General features: G+C 37.2%; 1 protein-coding gene across 1 annotated transcript in view; it reads left to right on the top strand.

The window, feature by feature from the left end:
- The window catches only part of baiap3 (BAI1 associated protein 3), a 69540-nt gene extending 45428 nt beyond the window's left edge, over positions 1-24112 (top strand). The window contains 23 exon segments of the mRNA XM_051106716.1: positions 413-505; positions 588-691; positions 914-1031; positions 3981-4105; positions 4483-4573; positions 5662-5718; positions 8158-8255; positions 8552-8603; positions 8719-8811; positions 8813-8871; positions 9065-9188; positions 11416-11559; positions 11726-11821; positions 12108-12323; positions 14158-14226; positions 14312-14391; positions 14576-14684; positions 17826-17897; positions 17977-18060; positions 19159-19279; positions 21642-21765; positions 21835-22040; positions 23419-24112. Coding sequence (XP_050962673.1) covers positions 413-505; positions 588-691; positions 914-1031; positions 3981-4105; positions 4483-4573; positions 5662-5718; positions 8158-8255; positions 8552-8603; positions 8719-8811; positions 8813-8871; positions 9065-9188; positions 11416-11559; positions 11726-11821; positions 12108-12323; positions 14158-14226; positions 14312-14391; positions 14576-14684; positions 17826-17897; positions 17977-18060; positions 19159-19279; positions 21642-21765; positions 21835-22040; positions 23419-23522 — 2439 coding nt within the window. The 3' untranslated portion in view covers positions 23523-24112.
- The last annotated feature ends 625 nt before the right edge of the window (positions 24113-24737 follow it).

The raw sequence follows: 24737 nt of genomic DNA, 5'->3' as shown, positions 1-24737 counted from the left end.
TTTCTAAACATTACAGTATTTTTGTTGTATTTTTGATCAAATAAATGCATCCTTGTGAGCATAATTGTCTTCTTTTAGAATAATTACAAAAGTCCTACTAACCCCAAACTTTTAAAAGCTAGGCAAGGCTCTACACTTACTTTTCTTTTTAGGAGAACTTGTGCTCCTAACTTTAAAAATAGAGAAGAATTAAAAATTTCAGGAGCACCTTCTAATCAATAATTAAAAAATCTGATAAAAAAATTTTGCCTTCCCATTACGAGATGATATTTGACTCCTTAAAGTGATTTACAGGGGAATTTTCGCACTGGTGCTCCTAAATATATGCAGTCGTTTTCAGTCACAAATGCCAAAAGACAATATTTAATAGCACATATAATATGTATTAATCTCTCCTCCTTCTGCTCAACAGAGAGACACAGCCCTGAGTAAAATGGCCTCCAATGTGACCATTCACAAGAAGATGCTGAGTCAGATTCTGGACTATGAGCATAATCAAATTCAGGTTGCGCTTTTTTTATTTGCCTAGAATTCATTTGCATCAAGCTTAAGGCTTATCATAAATAATCATACCGTTTTAATTGCAGAAAGAGCCTTATAACTGGAATGGACAAGTGTGTGCGGCTGCATGGACTGTGCTGTCCCATCATGCCGTGCAGGCTGACCTCTCTCCTCTGCAGCAGGCCATCATGTGCGTATGAAACATCAAACCTGTAGTGAGATCATGGCTCATCTGTGACATGCCACGCAGTCGGCGTGTTTATTGACAGGAAGAGCACAACAGCATGAAAACAGCAAATGCTTATAACACCAAGACCCATCCTGATAATCGCTGCATGCCTCAGCTACACATGCCTGCCAACAGTGAGACTGACACTAGTGTGTAAACGGATGTTTTTTCATGTGTTTGCAGCCGTTGGCAGTGTTACAGCAGCCATCACCGCTCTCAGCGGATGAGCTACGCTCTGCTCCTCAGGCTGCTGAAAACCGTGGAGGCTGAGTGGGAGGATACCGCTGTGCACGGGGAGCTGGTGGGTTTTTACAGCAGCCTGTTGACCCTGAAAGTCTGGGCACATTCATGTGCCGTATCACTGAGACTAGGGCTCAGTGCTCTTTGGAGCTTTACACATTAGGGGTGAATTCATTGCGCTGCAAAAAATCATTTTCTCGATCAGCATTTTCTTCTTGTTTACCAGTAAAATGCTAATTTGTAGAGCAAGAGACATTTAGTTAAGAAGCAAATATGCGTGATATGAAGATTTGTTTTCATGAGAATATCTGGAGGCAATATTCGTTTTAAGCATAAATCTTACAAAAATGAGGTTTATGTTTATAAATTATGCATAAACAATTTTTGCTTAAAGGTGAAGTATGTGCTACAGTTAGAGGTCTAATGATACACAAATTCACGATTTGGCATGTACCTCGGTTTTGGGGTCAAGATTCTATATAGTTCATTACAACAGGAAATGTATTTTTTATAGTAGTTCTACATACATGTAGCATGAGCAGTTGTATTTGACTTGAATTAAATTGTAGCCTATAATTTTAATATTTAAGGCAAAACAGAATCTGATTTTAGATTTGTGAAATTATGCTACATAAGACAGTTGCACAAAAAAAAAAAAAGCAGGTGGATTGAATGAAGATGCAAATTTATTACAGCAGGTGGCACTTATAGAACAGCAGTGATATAGAGTTTTCTTGGTTACCGTTGTAAACAAAGCAGCTGCGCTTATAAACACTGCTTTAACCTCCTGAGACCCAGGAAAAAAATGTAGTAGAAAATTTTTATTTTTTCATGTCATTACATTGTTCAGAGCATTAAAAAAACGAATATTTTTAAACAACATTTCATTCATACGTTATGCTATGTCTCAATAAACACTCCAAAAAATGCACGTCTGCGCCGATAGACCTGTGGTTAGTGCGACATATACAGCACAACTGCGCTTACGGTGACCCGAGTTCGAATCCCGTCTTGAGGTCCTATGCCGGTCTCGTGTCCTTCTCTCTACCCAGTACTTTCCTATCATTTCTTCACTGTCCTGTCTGAATAATATATTAACAAAAATATAACTTAAAAAAATATATAAATAAAAAAAGACATATATGAACATGCATGAATACTTCTTCCAATACATTTTTAGTTTTCAGGATTTTTTTTTTTTTTTTTTTTACCAAACTTTGTTTAAAGATGAGTCTCAAATATGTTATAACAGAATGATTTTATATACCGTTTTTCTTTTCTTCATAAAAGGGTTTTCTCATTTTATACAGTGTATCTATAAACTAAATCTAACTTGCATATTAATGTGTTTTGGGGCAACATGTAACGAAAAAAGAAGTGTAATAATGGGAGTTATAATTGACAAGATTTTCATAATAATATATAATATAACATAGGAATATTGAAATATAATTTCATTCCCTATTCATTTGTTGTGTCTCCCAAAATGCGTAATAAACATGCTTTTAGTCCTGGTGTCCTCATATGAGGACATGTATGAAATCAACATCTTGTTTCGTAACAGAAAGTCATATTTTGATTTGAAACCCCATAACATTTTTCTAAGACGTTGATTTATGACACAGTTTAAAAATTAGTCAGATTTAAATGATAATTACAAAATATTATCATACTTCCATAAGAGTGTCACTTCTAGTAATACTGTTACTTCATGTAAAAAAATCTTTCTTAAGAGTGTAGGTTAAGAAAATGTATTTTTTTTACTTTTTACAAACAGACTTCACCTTTAAGTACATTTATGTTCCTTTATAGATATGTAAAAGATTTTAGATATTTCATCACCTTGGAATTATAAAGTTCTGGTATTTTTTCACATATGTGACCGTGGAGCACAAAACCAGTCATAAGAGTCAGTTTTTTTTTAAATGAAGATTTATTATAAATAAGCTTTCCATTGATGTATGGTTTGTTAGGATATGGCAATATTTGGCTGAATTACAACTATTTGAAAATCTGGAATCTGAGGGTGCAAAAAATCTAAATATTGAGAACACTGCCTTTAAAGTTGTTCAAATGAAGTTCTTAGCAATGCATATTACTAATCAAAAATTAGGTTTTGATATATTTACAGTAGGAAATTTACTAAATATCCTCATGGAACATGATCTTTACTTAATATCCTAATGATTTTTGGCATAAAAGAAAAATCGATAATTTTGACCCATACAATGTATTGTTGGCTATTGCTACAAATATACCCGTGCTACTTACGACTGGTTTTGTGCTCCAGGGTCACATATGTTATTCACATATTCTTGTTTACATTATGTTGTTTACATTTTGAGCCTTCTTATTTAGAAAACAAAAAAAAAAGATCTATATGGCATGCAAAAAAGCTCAATATCTCAAAACCACTCAAAATTCAGACAGAAACTTATAATTCCAAGGTGGCGGTTTTACTGGAAAAACAAAACAAAAACAGAACATTTTTGCATTTTAACCTGAGCACCTCATTTTTAGAACACCATCACCCAGTTTCACAGACAAGGCTTAAGCCTAGTCCTAAACTAAAATGTAAGTCTGAGCTGTTTCAACGCACGTGTATAAAAATTACTTAATTGTCCTGTCCTGTCTATGAAACCGAGCCTATATCTTGTAATAGACCTAAGATGTGAATGCAGCGGCCCATGTCGACTTCATTGCATCGCATCTTTTAAGCACAAACCCACCTCTTTTTTGTACACTAGGCTTATTATACTCAACGCTGCTTGTGCAGTTAACGTTGCATAAAGCGCTCGCAGAGTTGCGCTGTGCAAATTGCAATTGGTGCTAATTTATTGCATAATTCCTTTAGCGAATCGGGTGCTAAAACAACGCAGTCAGCGTGTGCAAATAAACGGCGCTATCAACGGGTGTAATTAATTCTCCGTGAATTCCCCCCTAAGGCTCTAGTTTGGAACTAATTCTTTTCATCTGGGTCCAGTCTGTAATTATGTGTTTCTGAGTGCAGGAGGGTCTCTTGGCAGAGAGCTTCAGACTTTACTGTGATTACTGCCTGTCTCAAATGAAGAGTATGCGTCAAGTATTCCCCTGCAACAACTCTGCAGCCATCATACGCTGTGAGCTTATGCTGAGGTGAGTTCATACACGCACACGGGCTACATGAACTCGCACACATGTTCACAGAAACCGGCATTCATACGGTCGATTTCCTTGCTGAAGGACCAAAATAAAACCATTTGAATTCAGATATTTCTCCCATCAATTGCAGCAGCTGTGTCTGGGAGCTCATGGTGATCTGCCCTTTCGGACTCCTATGGGTAGATCAGTACTGGGTAGCGGGACACACAAAAATTGACATCCTGTGGGCATTTCTAGTGTTGCTACTACAATGTAGTACAGTATACTGAGCTCAGAGACACACCAGCACACAAACAGTTCATGCAGTTTCCACATGGTGTCGTTGAAACTTTTCTTGGGTTATTGATCTGCTGTGTGTATGTGTGCTTTAGGAGCATTGGTCACATGCAGTCAATGGCAGCCTTTAGAGCCGTGTGTTCAAACCGCAGTGAACTGCACTTGGAAATAGCGACAGTTATAAAGGTAATAAGGTGATACAGACATACAACAGTGAGACATACAGTGGTCCTGAAAGGTATTTGGACACTGAAGCCACGCTTTTAAAAATGTACACTATTGTTCAAAAGTTTGGGGTTACTAAGAATTTTATTCAGTGGAGACACATTTAATTGACCAAACTTTTGAGTTCATCAAAGAATCCTGAAAAAATGTATCACGGTTTCCTCAAAATATTAAGCAGCACAACTGTTTTCAACGATAATAAGAAATGTTTCTTAGGCTTCAAACCAACATATTAGAATGATTTATAAAGGATCGTGTGTCACTGAAGACTGGAGTACACTGTAAAAAAACAATTTGTTGAGTCAACTTAAAATAATTAGTAACCTGGCTGCCTTAAAATTTTAAGTTCAGTCAACTCAGAAAAAAGTTTATTCAACTTGAATTGTTAAATTATACTAAGTGACAACTTAGATATTTGAGTTAAATCAACTTAGCAAACAAATATCTAAGTTGTACTTGGTACATCTTAACTTTTCAAGTTGAATAAACTTATTTTAGTTGACTGAACTTAAAATTTTAAGGCAGCAGTGTAACTAATTATTTTAAGCTGACTCAACAAATTGTGTTATTTATTTTTTGTGTAATGATGCTGAAAATTCAGCTGTAACACAGAAGTTTAGTTTGGTTTCAAATTGTAAAATGATAAATAAATAGTTCTAAATACAGACAAAACAGAGATTCTGGTTGCCAAATGTAGAGTATAGTTCATGTGATGAAGTACGCCTGTGGTCAATATATTACACCTTTGTGAAATGGAGAGGAAATGACTTCATACATGCACTGCTCATCTTGAGAGACCAGATGGTTAAAGGTTGTGGCTCTGAGAAAATCTCTAGCAGATGCTGTTTGATTTTATACAGTATTTTGTATCAAATGCAGCGACTTTTTGAAATTTGAACAGTAAGTTTGGTTTACGTGTCCAAAATTGTTCAAATATTTTCAGGGCCACTGTACACAGAGATTTTTAAATAGCTTTATTGTATAATGGATGCATTTGTATATTATTACTATTTGTAATTTTTGGTTTCTTTGTTTATTCCCGACTTTAGAAAGGCACAGTTGAGTGGTATGAAGGAATAATATCAAGCATTAAACCAGATGAAGGCGTAAGTATTCATTTAATTAGCTTTTAAAAGTATTTTAAAGTGCCCCCATATTATGCCATTTCAAATATTGCCTCTCATGCAGTGTAATGTAGCTGTTTGTGAATGTTAATGATCTACAAAGTAGTAAAGCTAAAAGTGCACGTTAATAAAGTTATTAAAGAGCTGACTCTGTACAGCCTAAATGAGTCGTTGGTAATTTAAATCCCAGTTCTGTGATGGCTACACTTCATGAGGTAACACATTTGCATAATGCACGCCTATGTTCTACTTTGGCTAAAAACTTGGCCCATCCCATAAACACGTAATTTTATTGACGACTACTTCTCTAATCTCTGGGAGTTCAATAGACCAATTTAGAGTAGACTTCACAGTTATATTACTTGCAGCTGCGCACGCATAGTGGTTGCAGAAAAACACTGGGAACAAGCAGAGGTAATTGGGTAAAATCCATGGAATAAGAGGAAAAAAATATATGTTTCTGCCTTTTAATGTCAAAATCGGAATGCAAATAATTTTTATAGAATACTGTCATCAAAGACGCCATTTGAAGCTAAACGCAGATGTTTAAACGTACATACTATGGACTGCTATGATGACTTTTAAAGCATAAATTGGATTTAAACAATAGGTCTACATAATATTCACATATGCTGTTCATAGTGGACGTATTGTATTATCCCTACAGTTACAGCATGAAATATTATTTAAACCTATTACTATTAACATTTTTACATAACATATATTTAGTCTCACAATTCTGAGAAAACAATTTTTCTCTCAAATGCAAGTGTATATCTCCTAATTCGGACTTCATAACCCCAATTTAACTCAAAAATAGTGAGTTTGTCAATTCTGAGGGTAAAAAAGCCAGAAGTGTGTGCTATTCTGAGCCAAGGGGAAAAATGAGAAAGACGAGTTGTTTTTCCTTATTAGAATTGTGAGATATAATCTTGGAATTGCGAGAATAAAGTACGAATTCTGAAATATAAAATCAAATTTACCTTTTTTTTTCTTTTATTCCATGGCTCCATAGACCACTACTTAACTGTAGTTTTGTAGTGTACTTAACTGTCATTGTCTGCCACCGGATTGGCACCGCCCACAAAAAAAAAAAAAAAAAACGTCATCTCTGTTTCAGATCTGTAAGACTAAGACTAACTGACATCAATTTCGTCGAATAACAGTGCCTATCCATGGGTGACAAGCTCTTGTAATATGCAGAGAATATTTTGAAAATGACATCTAATAAATCTAATCTATAATCTTTTTAAATCTAATTATCCATGTAATTCTCTAGCCGTAAAGGCTATCTCTCTCGGGTTTTCTGCAACCATGATGAGCGCACATACTGAATGTTTACAAACATATAATTGGTCTATATGGGATTTACAGTGAGCTTGCTCATGAAAAATAACTCAGTACCCAGCTGGTTCCACTGAATCTTAAACTGTAAGTTTGAAAAATAATAGATGTTTATCCTTTTTATCAAGGGTTTAAAATACAGAATTATGACAATGGGCGTATCGTTTCTGACACATGCTGTACGCGGTAGACCAATCACAACAGACTTGGCCATCTGACCAATCAGAGCAGAGTAGGATTACAGAACTGCTTCAAACGAATAATTTGAGAATCACTAGAAAATTAGGTGATATTAAATACATATTTTGAGAAAACAAAAACGTTGATTGTTCATGCATGTAAGGCTAATTTGTGGGAGACTCCCAAAACATTATTAGGAACCTTAAAAATGGCATAATAGGGGCACTTAAAAAGTAGTTCCAACCATTTAGCTACAGAATTAAGTAATCTTGGAAACTAAAATGAATACCTAGTTTCACTGGCCCTTTATATTATGATTTATATTATCATATAGCATAAAACTAGAATAAACTGAACATTTTGTACTGTATGTCTACCAGTGTTGGTGGTAAAACATTACAAGTAACGCGCGTAATCAGATTACTTTTTTCAAGTAATTAATAAAGTGACGCTTTACTTTTAAATGTATAAAGAAATATCTGAGTTACTTTTTTAAATAAGTAATGCCAGTTACTTTGGGAAAAATCAGGAGTAAGTCCAGAGGCACTTCCTTCTGCCTGAGGATTATCCATTTCACAAGTGTGAAAGGGCCTTTACAGTTGCCAAAAATATAACTTTTGGGTTTTTTGTTATAGAAAACAAATAAGCAAGCCTAGCCTGGATGACAAAAAGTCATGCAAAAGTAATGTAATGTAATGCATTCGTTTCCTTAAAAAGTAACTAAGTAACGCAATTAGTTACTTTATCATGGAGTAACACAATATTCTAATGCATTATTTTTAAAAGTAACTTTCCCCAACACTGCTGTAGATAAAGCACCTGTAGTTTCTCTATTGCTTTTAATTAATTTTAACTAGCATTTCAGTATATGTATCTGTTGTCTGCACATCTCTCCAGACTCTAGAGGAGCAGCTGAGGCGTTTGGTTATGGTGGTGGATGCAGTATGTGTTGATGTGCAGAGAGGACAAAATGTCTACAACAAGCTTTATTACAGGTAACTTTAGACTTTTGCTAATGACTATTTTCAAACAGGTTTCCAAAGCATCCTCCCTGCCTTCCAATGATCAGCTACACAGTCCCAAGTCAGTATGTCTGTGTTGGGCAGGTTGGAATGTTCAAACAAACAATGTTTTGTTTGCCCCGCAGAGACACGGGATTTACACTTTTCGGAAAAACCAACCTATGACTAGCTTATTTAAAGCACACTCTTTTTTTAATGAGATGGGTTGGGACACAACAACAATGAAACAAGCTTAAAACAGATAAAATGTTTTTTGTCTTGTCTTTCAGCTCTGTGAAAGTTGACTTCTTCAGCATCTCCTACCGGCAGTTAGAAAAGCTTGTAAGTTTGAGCACCCTTGGGAACGCTTACAGATCTCTGTTAAAAATAAATCTTGCTTCGATAAACAGGAGTCAGGCGATGGAGAGGGAGCTTTAATGTTGCACTGTGTCTCCAGGTGGCAGATGACGTGAATGTGGCAATGGAGCGAGTGTGTGGGAACCTGGAGCAGGAGAGTTCACGACTCACCCAAACCATGGGAGAAACCCTTTTTTGAGCTTTACATGTCTCTGAAGTCCCTCAAGCGCTTCAGGGAGTTTCTGCCTCTCAGGTAAGTCACTGGGATCCTCTTAATCCATCTGCATAAGAGCTAATTAATCAGCTAGGCTAATTATGTAAAGAGTAAATGTACAGGGTTGATAGATAAATGATTTATCCATAATTGACAAGGCTATCTACTCTTGAGTGAGCTTGAGTATGGCTTAGTCATAACTGGTGATTCACATGTGGCCATTTCTCTTCAGAGACACTAAGATGTTGGCTCTAACTGGATTTCACAACTGGTTCAAGACCTCTATTCATAAATGGCTGCAGATTGTACATGAAAGATCCACTGACAGGATCCGCAAAGCTGTGGAAATGGATCAGGTCAGTTGGAGGCCACACTAAAGACATTATAGCTACCAAAACAGGACGTGGTGATTTCAAAAAGAATAGCATGAAATAGCAACAGATTCATGGCCTGAGCCTGTTTCCTGAAAACTATGGCTCTCTTGAACATTGACTTAACATGAACATACAAGCACTTTACATTCTACTTAAGAGTCTCTGTCTTCTTGTGAAGTGTTGCATTATAACCTAACTGAATCACACTGAGGCCATGTCATCATAATCCTGGTCCACTTTTCCACGTCTCTCAATATTTACCTACTATGTGCGTGAATTGGTGGGCGGGGCTAAACAGGCAGTGATGTAGAAGCAGGCGTCGATCTTCTTCTGCGGAGGCTATGTTTAGCCACACTGTTGCGTCATAAAATGGCACATTCCACAACCTGTCGTTTTGGCAGATTGGCTTCAATATAAGTTATTTTTAGACTAATGATACAGTTTTGAGTGCTGAAACTTTCAGGATGTTTTTATAGTACAAGGACCTCTTATATGTCAAAAGAATAATGGAATTTTCTCACTTCCAGTGATGGGAATAAAGGCGTTATAAGCAGCATTATTTTTTCAGTAACGAGTAATCAAAATAATTACTGTTTCCCTTGTTCCAACGCCATTACCGTTACTGAAAATATGTTACCATAATTTATTATAATATAATTTTATTTTACAGTTTATCTGAATGGCAGCGTACCTGTTTTTGACGAACCGTAAACTATAGCGTGAAGGCACATGACTAGCCGAGCCATACAGAGCGAGAGAGTTGATATGCTACATGTAAACAATTTTCTTTGTTGTATTTCCTGTCAAAATAACGGAGTTCGTTTGAAATTCTGCAGCTTTTAAGAACTGCCGCTTTCTCCGGTAGTAGGCGGAACTGTTGCACAAACGGCAATCTCATTGGCTGGCGCTCACCTATTATCATTCCTGTTTTGATTTCAGCAAATCGGTTTGAGTGAATGCAGACAACGTGATTAATATTCATGAACCCAGCAGCTCATTAATCCTTAGTGTGTTTTATATTATTAGTAGTAGTAGAATTCATAGTAGTTTTGTTATCTCATCAATATAATTTTTAGTTTGTCCCTTTTTATAGAAACACTAAATGACAAACAATATCTTAAGCACCACCACCAGTCATAAGTTCAGTCAACATGACCAATTTGCATTCATACATGGTTATTCTAATTACTAAAGTTCTAATTACTAGTTTAATGCTAAAATATCATATTATTATGCTTGACTGACTGATGCAAAGTGTACTTTCAGATATTTAAAAAAAAAAATATATTAACATATTTAACAAATATGTTAAAAAACTTGGGGGCAGCCAAGTTATTTAACATATTTGAACAATTGTTTTTTTTTTTTTTAAAGTACCACAATAGTTACTTTCCCTGGTAATTAGTTACTTTTATAATGATATAACTCTGTTACTAACTGAGTTACTATTTGTGAGATGTAACTAGTAACTATAACTAATTACTTTTTTAAAGTAACATGCCCAACACTGCTCAGTTCATGACCCCTGAAGTATTGTACAGAAATAACAATGATGGCAATGCTGCAGATGAGTTAACAGAGCAGAATAAGTTATGGAAGATGAGGAAGATGGTGTGGGGTGACATGATGACAAGCCAAGACGTGCAATAGTTTCCATGCCTGCCAGTGAGTCATTGTAAAACCCATTTCTACTTTAAAGACAGCATATCCGCTCCTGCTTAATGTTATTTATATAGTTGTCTGCACCTGTCATGCCAGTGCTTTGTTTATACCAACATTGGTTGCCCATCCAAAATGTATTTTTTAATTTTTTAATTTTATTTTTATACTAGATTATTTCCTGCACAACTTTTACAGTTTCCAGACTCTCCAGTACTAGTTTCAATGCTTTTGGGATCCATGTCAAACTATAGTTTGAAGAATTTTCATATAATAATTTCTGTGATTTACTTACAGTTCTTTTTATAAAACACGGCCCTGGCAGAAAATATTCTTCACGTTAAGAAATGGCTCTTTTGAGATCTGTCCACTGAAAGGTTCTCTGTGGAGCCCAAAATATTTCTTCTATGGCATTGCTGCGAAAACCCCCTTTTTATTTTTAAGACTGTATCGAGAAGACCTATAAAGTCAGCCTCTTGGAGTGAAAAATGTACCCTATTGAGGGTGTGTGTTGGCTGCGTAGCGTAACGTGTCTGTTTTAATGATACAGCTGGAGCCAATCCAGAGTCAGACCAAGCACAGCTCCTCGGCGGTGGACGTTACAACATGCTTCAGCCAGGTGCGGGAGTTCTGGGCCCAGCTGGCGTGGCCTGATTCAGCGGGAGCCTTCATTTTCATCACGCGGCTGACGGACGTGAGCGCCTCTAAGCTCTAAGCTCCACTTTCATAAGCATGTAGTTTAAGCTTGCACAGCTGGGGAGCGGCGGTCAGAAACACTGAAAATAAAAAGTATGCTCGTAATGGAAAGGAGAATTGATGGTTTCACCCACATAACGCAATTCTTTCTTGATGTGTGGCAGAATTTCTGCAGCGAGGCGGTGTGTTACGCCGAGCTGATCAAGCGCAAGATTGAGAGGGGCCAGCTGGGACGAGACCACAAGAGTTTCATCGTGCAGGTACCGATTCTGGGCAAGGGAGGGTTGGCTTTCATTACGAGCGAAGTAAATGTCAGCGTTGAGTGCTTCTCCCTGACAACACTGACGTCTCAGCGGTGCGCCTGTGTCACAGTGTGTCTGACCTCGTTAGCGCCCCCCTTTTCATTTTGCACTATATGCTTTCTCTCTCCCTCCGCCCCATTTAGACCTCCTTATTTTCTTCCTTTTTGTTCTTTCCGCTCTTTACCTCTCCTTTCCTCATTTCCGATCTCCCTTCCTCCTCTTCCTGGCTGCTGCTTTGGCGCAGGTTTGTATCGCTCTGAACAGCACGGAGCATGTGCGCGTGTACCTGGGGGGTCTGCCGCGGGACCTGGACTGGCGGGGGGTCGAACAGGCCATGGAGGAGTCATGCGGCTTGGAAGGGAAGGAGCAGGTCAACAAGTCCCTCAATGGGCAGCTCTACAACGCTGATATCGACTTGCAGAGGGAGGCCAAACGCCTAATCACACACCTTACTGATAGGGTAATGACATACATCAAAAAGCACAGTTCAACTGCTAAGAGACCTGATTATATCAAGAGCTATGGCAACATACTGTACAACACTGAAGCATATTGTACCCAAAATAGATTTCTGGGGTGCCTTTTTCCCTTAGCTATCCTAGGCAGGGATGTAACGGTACACAAATATGGCGGTTCGGTACATTCCTCAGTTTTAACGTCATGGTTCGGTATGATTTCGGTAAAGCGGGGAAAAACTTTTTTTTTTTTTTTTAATAAACAGTGGTTTACTGAACAAGTTGCTCTTTCTTTAAGTGCATTCCCTTATAATTAAAAATGTCTTAGTGATAAAAATCTACTTCAGCTTTTGCTTTAAACTATAGGGAGCACTTTTACATTATAAGGTTACAATTAACAACTTAACCCAAACTTAAATTCAATTACTATTTACTCTTAAATATAATAATCAACACTTATCTTGATATTGATTAATGCCCAACCTTTTTGACACTCTTGACCACTCTCAACGCTTTCCCCGCTCCGTTTTTCAATCCCACAATGCACTGTGCAAGCGTTTAAGCTCAGTTTACATAGGAATGAATTGAAAACGCCCACTCCGCTCCACTCGCTACGTGCCAGTGGAAACGCACCGTTACAACGCCAAATCCACGCTCAGTGCCACTGGCAACGCTACAACCCCACTGCTTTTTGATGCTCTCACCCACTCTCAACGCTTTCTCCAAGCCGCTTTCAATCCCATAATGCATCCCGTGAGCGCTTACGCTCAACTTCCATAGGAATGAATGGAAAACGCTCACTCCGTTCCACTTGCTACGTGCCAGTGAACACCCACCGTTACACTGCACAAGTCTGCGGCACATTAGTGGCTCTGCGGCCAGCAGAACTGATCACATTCACTCTAGTCAATGCATCTGTTTAACAAGCACGTTTCTGAACCATCCCAGAAGCAGATCTCCAAGGCGTTTATACAGCGATCTGTCATTCCACATCAAAGACTGTCAAAAACACAGTTTATTGTTTGAATTTGTTTGAAAATTTTTGCTACAAATACATGTACCGTTACTCCCCTAATCCTAGGTGTATATGACTTTCTTCTTTGAGTTATTTTAAAAAATGTCCTTATCCAAGCCTTACAAAATATCCATATTTAAAACTTTATAAATCTTAATCTCTAGCTATCGCTAACTGTCGTACATGTGTTCATGAGAGAGTTGTGTTACAGCAGAAGTGTTATAGCTGAAGTGTAAGCTCTGGTGAGAAGTGGTGAACAGAAGCACAGAGGAGAGAGCAAACCAAAAGACAGCTCACAAATTAGAAGTATAAAACAAGTGTTTGTGAAGAAAAATGTCAGAGGATTTTGATTTTAACCAAGGGGAGTTTCCTTTTCTGTAAACAAACCTTGGTTCTCGCGAGACTAGCTGGAAAGCCACTTTCTTATGAACACACCTACAGATGTGGCCATTAATAATACATTAATAAATGTGTTGTGCTTCACAGATTATCCACCACATGGAGCTTTTGCTACGTCTACATCCTTTATTAGACTTCAAAACACTACACTTTATTAGACTTCAAAATCTCAGTGCCCATTTGCTGCCAGTATAATGCCTGAAAAAGCCAGGACATTTTTAATATAACTCTGTATTCGTTTAAAAGACATATACACCTAGGATGGCTTGAGGGTGAGTAAATCATGGGGTAATTTTCATTTTTGGGTTGTCTATTCCTTTAACTATGTAAATGGCTAACATGGTTTTGGGGAAAAAAAACCCTGATTAATTGGTTTGCACAATTTTTGAAGTAATAAGTCAATCACATAAAACTGTATTACACAGATGCTTCCTGAACTCAGAAGATGCATTCAACACATCAGCCTATCTCCAGACTCCATTAACAATGATGAGGCAAGTATGAATAAACAGAGAAAGAACATATAATTACGGCCTAATGTGTTTTTCAACATATGTCCTCTTTGATGAACTAATCCAGGCTGTGGCTCCCCTGATGAAGTACCTAGATGACATTCTAGTCATCCTCAATGAGTCACTGGTTAAGGAGAATCTAACAAGGTAATTACTTGCTTCATTTAATGATAAGGGGAACATACTGTAGCGATAACAGTAATAACACATAGATTTATCCTTGGAAGCATGTTTTCCAAGTAAATTGGGCTCTGTAAAGTGGTAATCAACTGAATGTGAAGGAGGTCGCTGTGTCCGTGAGCTTGATCTTTCTGGTTGTTGTGCACCCCAGGGTTCTGCAGAGTCTGTGGGAGCTGCTCCTGCGGATGATCCTGGACACTGTCGCAGAAAACAGGGGTGTCCAGGTGGAATTTTACACACGATTCCAGTACACCGTAGAGGTCAGTACGAATGAGTCACAATAGTGGCTTTTCCGCCGTTGGGCAAAAACGCTCTTGTTGATTAACCATTCCATTCCGTACCGATTCCGGTACAGATATTGTTTCATTTTCCACTATGGGGCTCATAGCAGAGCTCGTAATACAAATGCGTCAGCCGTGCCCTTGGTAACGCAAGTGTTTACATACAGTATGAGATGCAAATAGCAACCGCGTTATGCAGTATGATCAGATATTTCTGTTTACTTCGCTCAAATAGTGTGCTTGCACAGCTACAACAAACAAGAGACCAATTCTGAGTATTGACGTCACAACACGCAGTCTACCAGCACGGTTCCAGGCTCAGAACGGTTTGTAATCATGCCGTGGCGAACCAAGCTCAAGTGGAAATATAACTATTTGGCCTGACGGTGGAAAAGTGGCTAATGAGTATCACAAAGTAACTTTCAAAAAAAGTCAATTCACTCTGACCATATTTGTGACCCTGGACCACAAAACCAGTCTTAAGTAGCATGGGTAGATTTGTAGCAATAGCAAAAAATACATTGTGTGGGTCAAAATTATTGATTTTTCTTTTATGCAAAAAATCATTAGGATATAAAGTAAAGATTTTGTTCCATGTAGATATTTTGTAAATGTCCTACCGTAAATATATCAAAACTTAGTTTTTGATAAGTAATATGCTTTGCTAAGAACTTCATTTGGATAAACTTAAAGGCGATTTTCTCAATATTTAGATTTTTTTGCACCCTCAGATTCCAGATTTTCAAATAGTTGTGTCTCGGCCAAATATTGTGCAACCTAACAAACCATACATCAATGGAAAGCTTATTTATTCAGCCTTCAGGTGATGTATAAATGATGTATAAATCTCAAAAAAAAGACCCTTACAACTGGTTTTGTGGTCCAGGGTCACATTTGCAACACCTCCTTGCAAATAAATACAGTAAACAGTTGGATAAAAACGACAGATTATTTCCATGTTTTTGCGACAAAATTACATTTTATTACGTACGGAAAGAACATACTCTATTTTTTTAACTCTCCTTTACACATGCACACAAATACAGTTTGCACACACGTTAACATACACGCTAATGTTGTTAGCACTGCTCTGACGATTAACAACTTAAAAACTACATGACATTTCTCACAAGCAAGGTAACAACGGCCGTGTTCAGAAAATGAACTTAAAAGTTTCTGCTTCGCATCATGGCCACATCACCACCTCAGGTGTGCATTATTTTCTAAGAATTGCAACACCTTCTAGAAGCTATTTTACTCATGCAAGACCAACTCCTATATACTTGAATGGGGAAATATTTAGTCTCAAAAACAGGTTACCAAACACATGTAAATAACAATCGGACATTAACTGTCCCATAAATGTTGTTTCTTATGCTAAAATATTGTTAAAGAGTCATGTATTTCAGGTTGGTCCAGCAAATGCACGTGTGGTCCCAAGTGCGTGCCTCGGGACACTGACTGTTTCTATAGCAACTAGAGCTTCTAACAGCAGCTGTAGTGATGCCATGACTTTACCAACTGGCATCTGGCTCTTTTGTTATTTATTACTTATTGTGCCATATTGCATATTACAGTTTCTCCAACACATACGAGTAAAGCATCTTGGTGTATATATAGTCCTTGGTTTCCATAGATAGTTTACTAGTGATCAACCTGGAATCTTTCCATGTGTTCCCACTGGAAAAAAGGTGATTTTAGGCCAGATAAATTGGTTCCACAATGGTCCAAAATGCTCTATAGTAATCAGTACAGCAACAGCAAGAGTGACGCAAATGAATACATAAACTCTGTAAAACTAGACTACTATTACAGTTGCGCAATGTGTCGATTCAACACATTTATATGTGTTAATTGACCCTTTGCCAGGAGTTTGATTGACAGGCAACCTGACCAATCTGTAATTTCTTCTGACAAACCAGACAGAAGAAAAGATTTATGTTGGTGGACCTGAACTTGAAAAATGTTGTGTATTGATGTCTTTCCGTGGATACCTTCTGATGTTTATTTATGTTTATACTTCAGGGCTGTTGAATGCTTGAATCTGATTGGCTGACGAACGTTCTAAGGTGTGCAATTAATTTCAGGGAAACGCACAGCGAACGTAGTTCCAGGCAGCTTTTGACCGCATTACATGTCCATATCACTTCGCCGCATGATTTTATTTATTTCAAAGGTCCTTACAGCCTAAAACAGCAAAATAACCAAAACCCACAACAAACTAATGAATACAGTAAACAATAGGATAAAAACAACTAATTATTTCAATGTTTTTGCCACAAAGTTACATTTTATTATGTATGGAAAGGACATACTCTATTTTTCCCATTCTCTCTTCCTTACAGATGTACAAAAAGTAACCTGCTCTGTCTTGTCTGTCAACACATTGTCAGCATTGTTCAAACTCACACAGAAACATGTGCCTCATTGTTTGGAGACACATGACAAATTAGAACAATATGTGTTCTAAAATTGGTCAAATTATCGAATGATTAATACCCAATTGAATGGAATCATAATCTAAGGATTTAAAAAAAAACAGTCAGTTGTGAGAGAGGTTGGCAGGAACCTTACCTGAGCTCCAGCAGCATTTTGAGGGAAAATAAGTACTGTATTAGTTAGATTAGTTAGAAATGCTGCTGAAAGCCAACTATGTGTTTTGCCAGCTGGCGGTTTATTACAAGACTGCAAAGGGCAGCGATCCTCATGTCCGGTTTTCCTCAGCCTGCGTTCACAGTCACAGTTTTACATCATGCCTGACACCGTCAACAGCACGTCAGATATTCGCCAGCGCTCTTGGCCACAGCTCAGTGGAGAATTTAGGACGTTCCCAGTAGTATGTCAATATGTGAGATCCAGTGTTCCAACAGAGAGGAACTGGCAGGAACTCACCACAGATTTACATGAAAACTCATGAAGTGCTGAGCGGGCGCGTGGGTTGAACATGTTGTTCGCCATATAGTTGGTCTATTAGCATAACAAGTCTCAAGAGCTTGTTACGAGAGTCTGCGCGCGTCCGTGCAGTCAAAGAAAGAGCATAAAGAGCATATAGTACAGTGACTTGTATTGATTGTCAGTTAGGTAGCAAGCAGACCTTAATAACCTGTTCTTTATATGCAGACACTGGTGCGGTTCTTCCACGCTGATGGAGAAGGGCTATTCTTGGAAGACCTTAAGAGTGGAGATTATAAGGTATTCTCACCTTTAATCAATGTGGCTGACAAAATGAATAAGCATGGCTTCATCCGCCTTCCTTCTTCCTTCCCAACAGGCCTTGGACGAGGAGCTGCGTCTGAACAAATGCTCCTCCTTTGAGCTGATCGAACAGTATTTCCTGGAGAAAATCTCCCAGCAGGTGGGTAGGAGTCTTGCTGGGCCACCACAGCTTTTAGCTCCAGCCCTGCAGAGAGAGGAGGTGTTGATTAGGAGCTAAGACATCACAAATACTATTCCTTCCTCTGATGATTAAAAGTTTACATCAGTCATTTCCTCTTTGACTAAGCGTTCTTTGCACTGTGTAAGATTTCGCAGCCTCTGACTGTGTCTCAAATCCTGCTAAGCTGACTTGCTGTCTACTGCCTACGGGGGCAGATGTCTGCACAACCAGCATGTTACGAAACCGAAGCGAACCTCATAAATGTCTGATCTGAACTGCTTTTCACAGGCAGCAACTTTGTTAACTTAATTAAAAAAGTTTGCTGTCAAACAAACGTCATAACTCACATGAAGTACACAAAATGCATGTCCCACAGTTGATGTTAACATGTTGCTAAGCTAGTCAATTTCTTAGTATTTCAACAGTTTTTCATTGATGAAAAAAATATAATTGTGCCTTTCAAATTTTCTTATGTTCTTATGAATTTAGAAGTTGCTTAATGTGGCCATTCAAGTGATTTTGCTTAGAATATGAAAGCTGTAGGCAATTTTATATTTCTTTTCCTCCTTTTTCATGTGTTTTCAATTTAGCTTGTTTCTTGGCAATCTTTATAGCTCTACTTCATGAACAGTACAGCAAATGCACACAAATTAAATTTTCTTCGATATTGTCATGCCTGTTGACATAAAATCTGGTGGTGGCGTTTATGTAAAGTAAATATGATCATTCTGACATGACTTGAAGTCAGATTTATCCAGTAACTTAATATCACCATATACATGGAAGATGCATGCAGGTTTGCCACAAATTTTGTTCACAGTATGGTGGGCCAATCTCAGAAAGTAGCATCATTGCGCCACCTATAATTTGAGATGATTTTCACACCAGGGGCATGTCTGTGGTGCCCAAAAATGCTATTTCAAATGTTTTTGAGACATAACCTATTCGTAAAATTTTCACTAAAAGCCAGAGTCTCAAGCTGGCCTATTGTGTTATTAGTTCTAAACTACATGCACATTTTATATGTATTATGTGCTATAGGTGGTCATTTTTAACAGATGCACATTTGCTTTACAGAGAATCTTAAAGCACAGTCGTTTTGGTCGTGTCAGTGTGAAGTGTTACTATGATGCCCCTGAGCAAAGACTCACTGTGGAGATACTGCATGCAGCTGACCTCATTGCCCTGGATGCTAACGGTAAATATATTTACAGTATGTATGTATATATATATATATATATATATATATATGGGTCATTCCATGTCAACTCAATCAGAGGTCCCCGGCTCAAATTTTTGATTTTGCCGATATTTTTTCTGAAGAAAAATCTATTGTGATGAAATCTAGATGTGCAGTTGAAGTTTACAAACACCCTGCAGAATCTGCAAAATGTTAATTATTTTATCAAAATAAGAGAGGTTATACAAAATGCATGTTATTTTTTATTTAGTACTGACCTGAATAAAACATTTCACATAAAGGATCTTTACATATAGTGCACAAGAGAAAATAATAGTTGAATTTATAAAAATGTTAGTATTGTGTTGTTACCTAAATGAACCACAGCTGTGTTTTTGTTTAGTGATACCTTTGAACCTTCTGTAATATTTGCATATGAGTTCCTCAGTTGTCCTCAGTGTGAAAAGATGAATCCCAGAATCATACAGTTATTGTTAGAAAGGGTTCAAATACACGGAAATGCTGAAAAACCAAAGAATTTGTGGTACTTAAAGGATTTTTTTGAAGAACAGCGGGCAGTTTAACTGTTTAGGACAAACAAGGTAACAACACAGTATTAAGAATCAAGCGTCCTTTTTATAAATTCAGCATTATTTTCTCTTGACTACTCTTTTATGTGCAATATCTTGTTCAGGTCAGTACTAATTAAAAAAAATATATCATGCATGTTGTATGATCCCTCTTGAAAAATTAACATTTTGCAGATTGTGCAAAGGTGTATGTAAACTTTTGACCTTAACTCTATATTTACTGAGTAATCCATTATTTTGTAGAGGGGAGTCAAAATGGCAATTTTCACCTGAGATTCAGAACCAAATTACAGGGGGTTGAAAATGACTTAAAGGGGTCATCGGATGCCCATTTTCCACAAGCTGATATGATTCTTTAGGTCTTAATGAGAAGTCTATAACATGCTTTGGTTAAATTACTCAATTGTAGTGTAAATAAAAGCTTTTTTACCTTGCCAAAATCATCCCTGCAAAAATCATCCTGTTCTGGTCAAGGTCGCTTTAAATGTTAATGAGCTCTGCTCACCCCGCCCCTCTCTTCTCTCTGTAGAGTGACGAGCCTGTTTACTTTAGCCGTATTTAGCTGCCTTCAGCTGTTAAACTTGCTAACTAGCACATTATTAGGAAAGGTGATTGCAAAGATTCATAAATAAACCCTTATACTCACTTCTGCTGTAAGAGATGCTGGATCACGAATGATTCACCAGAACATAGATGCATTTATGTAGATCGGGAGGTGCATTCCCTTCACAAACAAATGTAATCCACTGCATCTTCAGCGGCTCAGATGTCGGGAGTAAATGACGACCACTATGTTCATTATTACATTCAGCAACACAACACCTCAATCACTCAAATGGAGATAATCTTATCTAATTTACACCCCTGCTCCTGCATCGAAACAGTGGAGGATTTTTAGCGTTATAGGGTATATGTGTACATACACTGCCAACACACATTAATGTTTAAGCAACATGTAAAAGTGAACTTTGCATCCGATGACCCCTTTTAGAAAGATGGCCATATCATAATGGTATTTTTACACAGAACTTTAGCGATCTTTGTTGCATTATATGCCAATGGTGACCATTCAAATATGGGAAAATGGCACTTTTTAAGTTTTTTCTCCAATGTTTGCAAGCATGTAACTCAAGAAGTATTAAAGATATCATAATGCCCTTTTAGATATTGTGTCTTAACAAACTTTTCTTTTGGCATCTTCCTGTTAGGGCCCTATATAGTTCAGTTCCAGAGATATTGGAATTTTAAAATGCAGTAAATCATTAGATTGTACACATTTTCAGTAGTCAAAAACCAAATGTGGATCACTTTGCCAAAATATGATACTTTGTTTTAACAATTTACTAACTTCTTATAGACCATTTCGCTAGATGTAAACAACACTGGTCCAGAAGCACTTCCTGTTTTTTTGTTTTTTATTTTTTATTTTATTTCACATATACAAATACATCTTAAAGGTGCTAATGTAACATTTTCATCCAGTCAAATGTTATGTTGGTTGTATTTTTTTGTGATGTTTGTGTAAAGTTAAAAAAAAAAAAGAAACAGGAAGTGTATCGGGACCAGTATGTTTACATCTGACGAAATGGTCTATTAGTCTTTCTTACATCTTGTATTGCTTGCATATTTTAACCAGTTATAGCCACTTTTACAAATTGTGTGTTGATTCTGATGTGTTTTCCTGAAACCTTGGCACTATTCCTTTGCTGCTGTGTTTACTACTGGTATTTCCTTCCGAATCTAGTTACTTACTGATATTTTCTGTTGTTACAAAATTTGTGTTTTCCTAGGCCTCAGCGACCCATTTGTCATCGTGGAGCTGTGTCCTCACCATCTGTTCCCCACGGCTCGGAGTCAGCGCACCCAAGTGAAGCTCAAAACCCTGCATCCGGTTTTTGATGAGCTTTTTTACTTGTGAGTACCACATCAACTGCCTGAGTCTGCATCCTAAACAGCTCTTTGATCCCATTTGCTTCTTCACAGCCATGTCAGCCCTGAGCAGTACAGGCACAGGTGTGCCTGTCTGACCTTCACTGTGATGGACTATGATTGGTTGTCCACTAATGATTTCGCTGGCGAGGCTGTTGCCCCACTGAGTGACTTCTGCTGGCCGGGCAGGCCGAGTGCCACACCTGCTGGAAAGACCCTTCAACCCGTCATCCTGCACTTGTCCCGCCAAAAACCAAGCGGTATGCTAATCTGTCCATTTTATCCACCTACCCATGACATTTTTCCTTAAGAGTAACCATAAAACGTCTTAAATCAGGGGTGCTCAACTCTGGAGACCTGCTGAACCTTCCTGTAGAGTTTACATCTAGTCCAGCTCTTAAACACCTGCCGGTAATTATCTAGTAATCCCGAAGACCTTTATTAGCTGGATCAGATGTGTTTGAATAGGGCTAGAGCTACTGGTACCTTCAAATCCTACTGGGAAATTCCTACCAAGAGTTTGCAATTATGATGTGATTATGACAGTCAGATTTTGATCTGAATAAAATTGAAGTGTTAGGAAATTGAAAAACGAGAAAGAAATATGAAATAGTCTAACACAAAGTGCTACTGCCATAAATGATAAGCATAAAATGCACATTTGCAAAAAAATTATATCTCATAAAATATTTTTGACATGACTTAAAGGGATAGTTCAAGCCATTGTAGGTGTATATGACTTTCTAATTTCAGACAAATACAGTTGGAGTTACAGTTGAGATCAAAAGTTTACATACACCTTGCAGAATCTGCAAAATGTTAATTAACTTATCGAAATAAAATTGTGTTTTTTGCATGTTATTTTTTATTTAGTACTGATATAAATAAGATATTTCACATAAAAGATGTTTACATATAGTGCACAAGAGAATTTCAAAAGTTTACATACTCTTGATTCTTAATACTGTGTTGTTACCTGAATGATCCACAGCTGTGTTTTTTGTTTAGTGATGGTTGTTCATGAGTCCCTTGTTTGTCCTGAACAGTTAAACTGCCTGCTGTTCTGCTGTGTGGGATTCTTCCTTCAGATCCCACAAATTCTTTGTTTTTTCAGCATTTTTGTGTATTTGAACCTTTTCCGACAATGACTGTATGATTTTGAGATTCATCTTTTCACACTGAGGACAACTGAGGGACTCATATGCAACTATTACAGAAGGTTCAAACGCTCATTGACGCTTCAGAAGGAAACATGATGCATTAAGAGCTGGGGGGTAGAGGTTAATAAGTTTGTGTAAGGAAAACATTCATATTTAAAACTTTATAAACTGTAATCTTCATGAAAGAGTGGCATTCTATCGGATGGCTTGGAATAATGCGTAATTTTACTGTAAATATGTCATGTTATTTAAAGACGGCTGATTATTTCTAGATTCAGAGAGACAAAGCAAGTAGCACTGGTTAGATTTCATTGTTTTGTCAGCATTGCTTGGTGTTTGGTATCTGTTGCAGCCTGTCCTCTTGAAAGGATTTCCAATTACATGTGTCATTGTCTATCAAGGGGTCTGCCACCTCAACAATATTGTTGTGTCTGGTCTGATGAATTCATTTCTGACTGAGTTGCTTCTTTTGTTACAGAGAAGCCCATCATGAAGATGCTGGAGGCGAGAACAGGAGACAGAGAGGCTCAAGAGTTTGTGCGAAAGCTGAAAGAGATCGAGAAGTCAATGGAGGAAGAGTAATGTGTCCCCTGTAGTGCACGTATTTCTGATGGTGGTCTTTTTTACCTGTTGTACTATGTTTACTCTTTAAATGCAAACTCTTTTCAATGTATTTTTCACTGTTGTCCAGAAAAAAAGGTAAGATCATGTTTAAAGATCAGTATTTTATCACTGTTCAGCACTTGATGTGTGCTGTGTTTTGATGTTGAAGCCCTCTGACAGAGCTTATTGTTCATAGAATTGTATGAATTTAGTAGTAGAAGGGTCTATTTTGAAAGAAGAAACATTTATCAGTAGAATCGAATTCAAACGCTGAGCTATAGATTATGACTTGAACTCAGAGAACTTGAACTTTGAAATAAACAGATGTTTACTTGAGGATTTTCAACAAACTACAAAAGTAACAGAATTTCTATACATGCAGCAGTTTTGCAAGGCCACGTACACACTGCAGATAAATAGTTAACTGAAAAAAAATCATTTTCTTAATCAGTGTTTTTGGCTTATTTTCAAGTCAAAATATCTAAACATTCTTTTTTAGATTTTAAAGTTATTAGGGGGTAATATATTTATATATTTTCAGAAACTTGCAAGAAAATTTATTAATTTATAAAATTTTTTTGTACTTTTTAGGAATAGCATATGGAATATTTTGTTGCTTTTTTCGGTTTAATTTTTTTTCATACACTACATTAAAAAATTTGGGTTTGGTAAGATTTATTTATTTATTAAGTTACATACAAATAAATTCAATTATGTTTTTGTAAGAATTATCTTATGCGCTCCGAGACTATATTTATTTATTTAATTTAAAATTATTTAAAATGTATTTTTTATTTATTATAAAAAGTACTTTATTTATTTTGGTGCCGATAGCCTTGTGGGCTGCGCGCCGACATACAGCGCCGTTACGCTCCCGGCTTCCCGTGTTCGAATCCCAACTCGAGGACCTCTGCCAATCCCACCCCCATCTCTCTCTCCCACTTTGCTTCCTGTCACTTCTAAACTGTCCTGTCATAATAAAGGCAAAATGCCAAAAAATAAATCTTAAAAAAAAAAAGTAATTTATTCCTGTGATTGTAAAGTTGAATTTTCAGTCTTCAGTGTCACATTATCCATCAGAAATCATTGTAATTTGCTGATTTGCTGCTTGATTTGTGACCCTGGACCACAAAACCAGTCATAAGGGTCAGTTTTTTGAATATTTAGATTCATTTTTAGAATTTTTTAGATTTT

Source organism: Labeo rohita, chromosome 3, assembly GCF_022985175.1.
Source record: "Labeo rohita strain BAU-BD-2019 chromosome 3, IGBB_LRoh.1.0, whole genome shotgun sequence".
NCBI lineage: Eukaryota > Metazoa > Chordata > Actinopteri > Cypriniformes > Cyprinidae > Labeo > Labeo rohita.
This window is presented reverse-complemented; position numbering and strand designations above follow the sequence as displayed.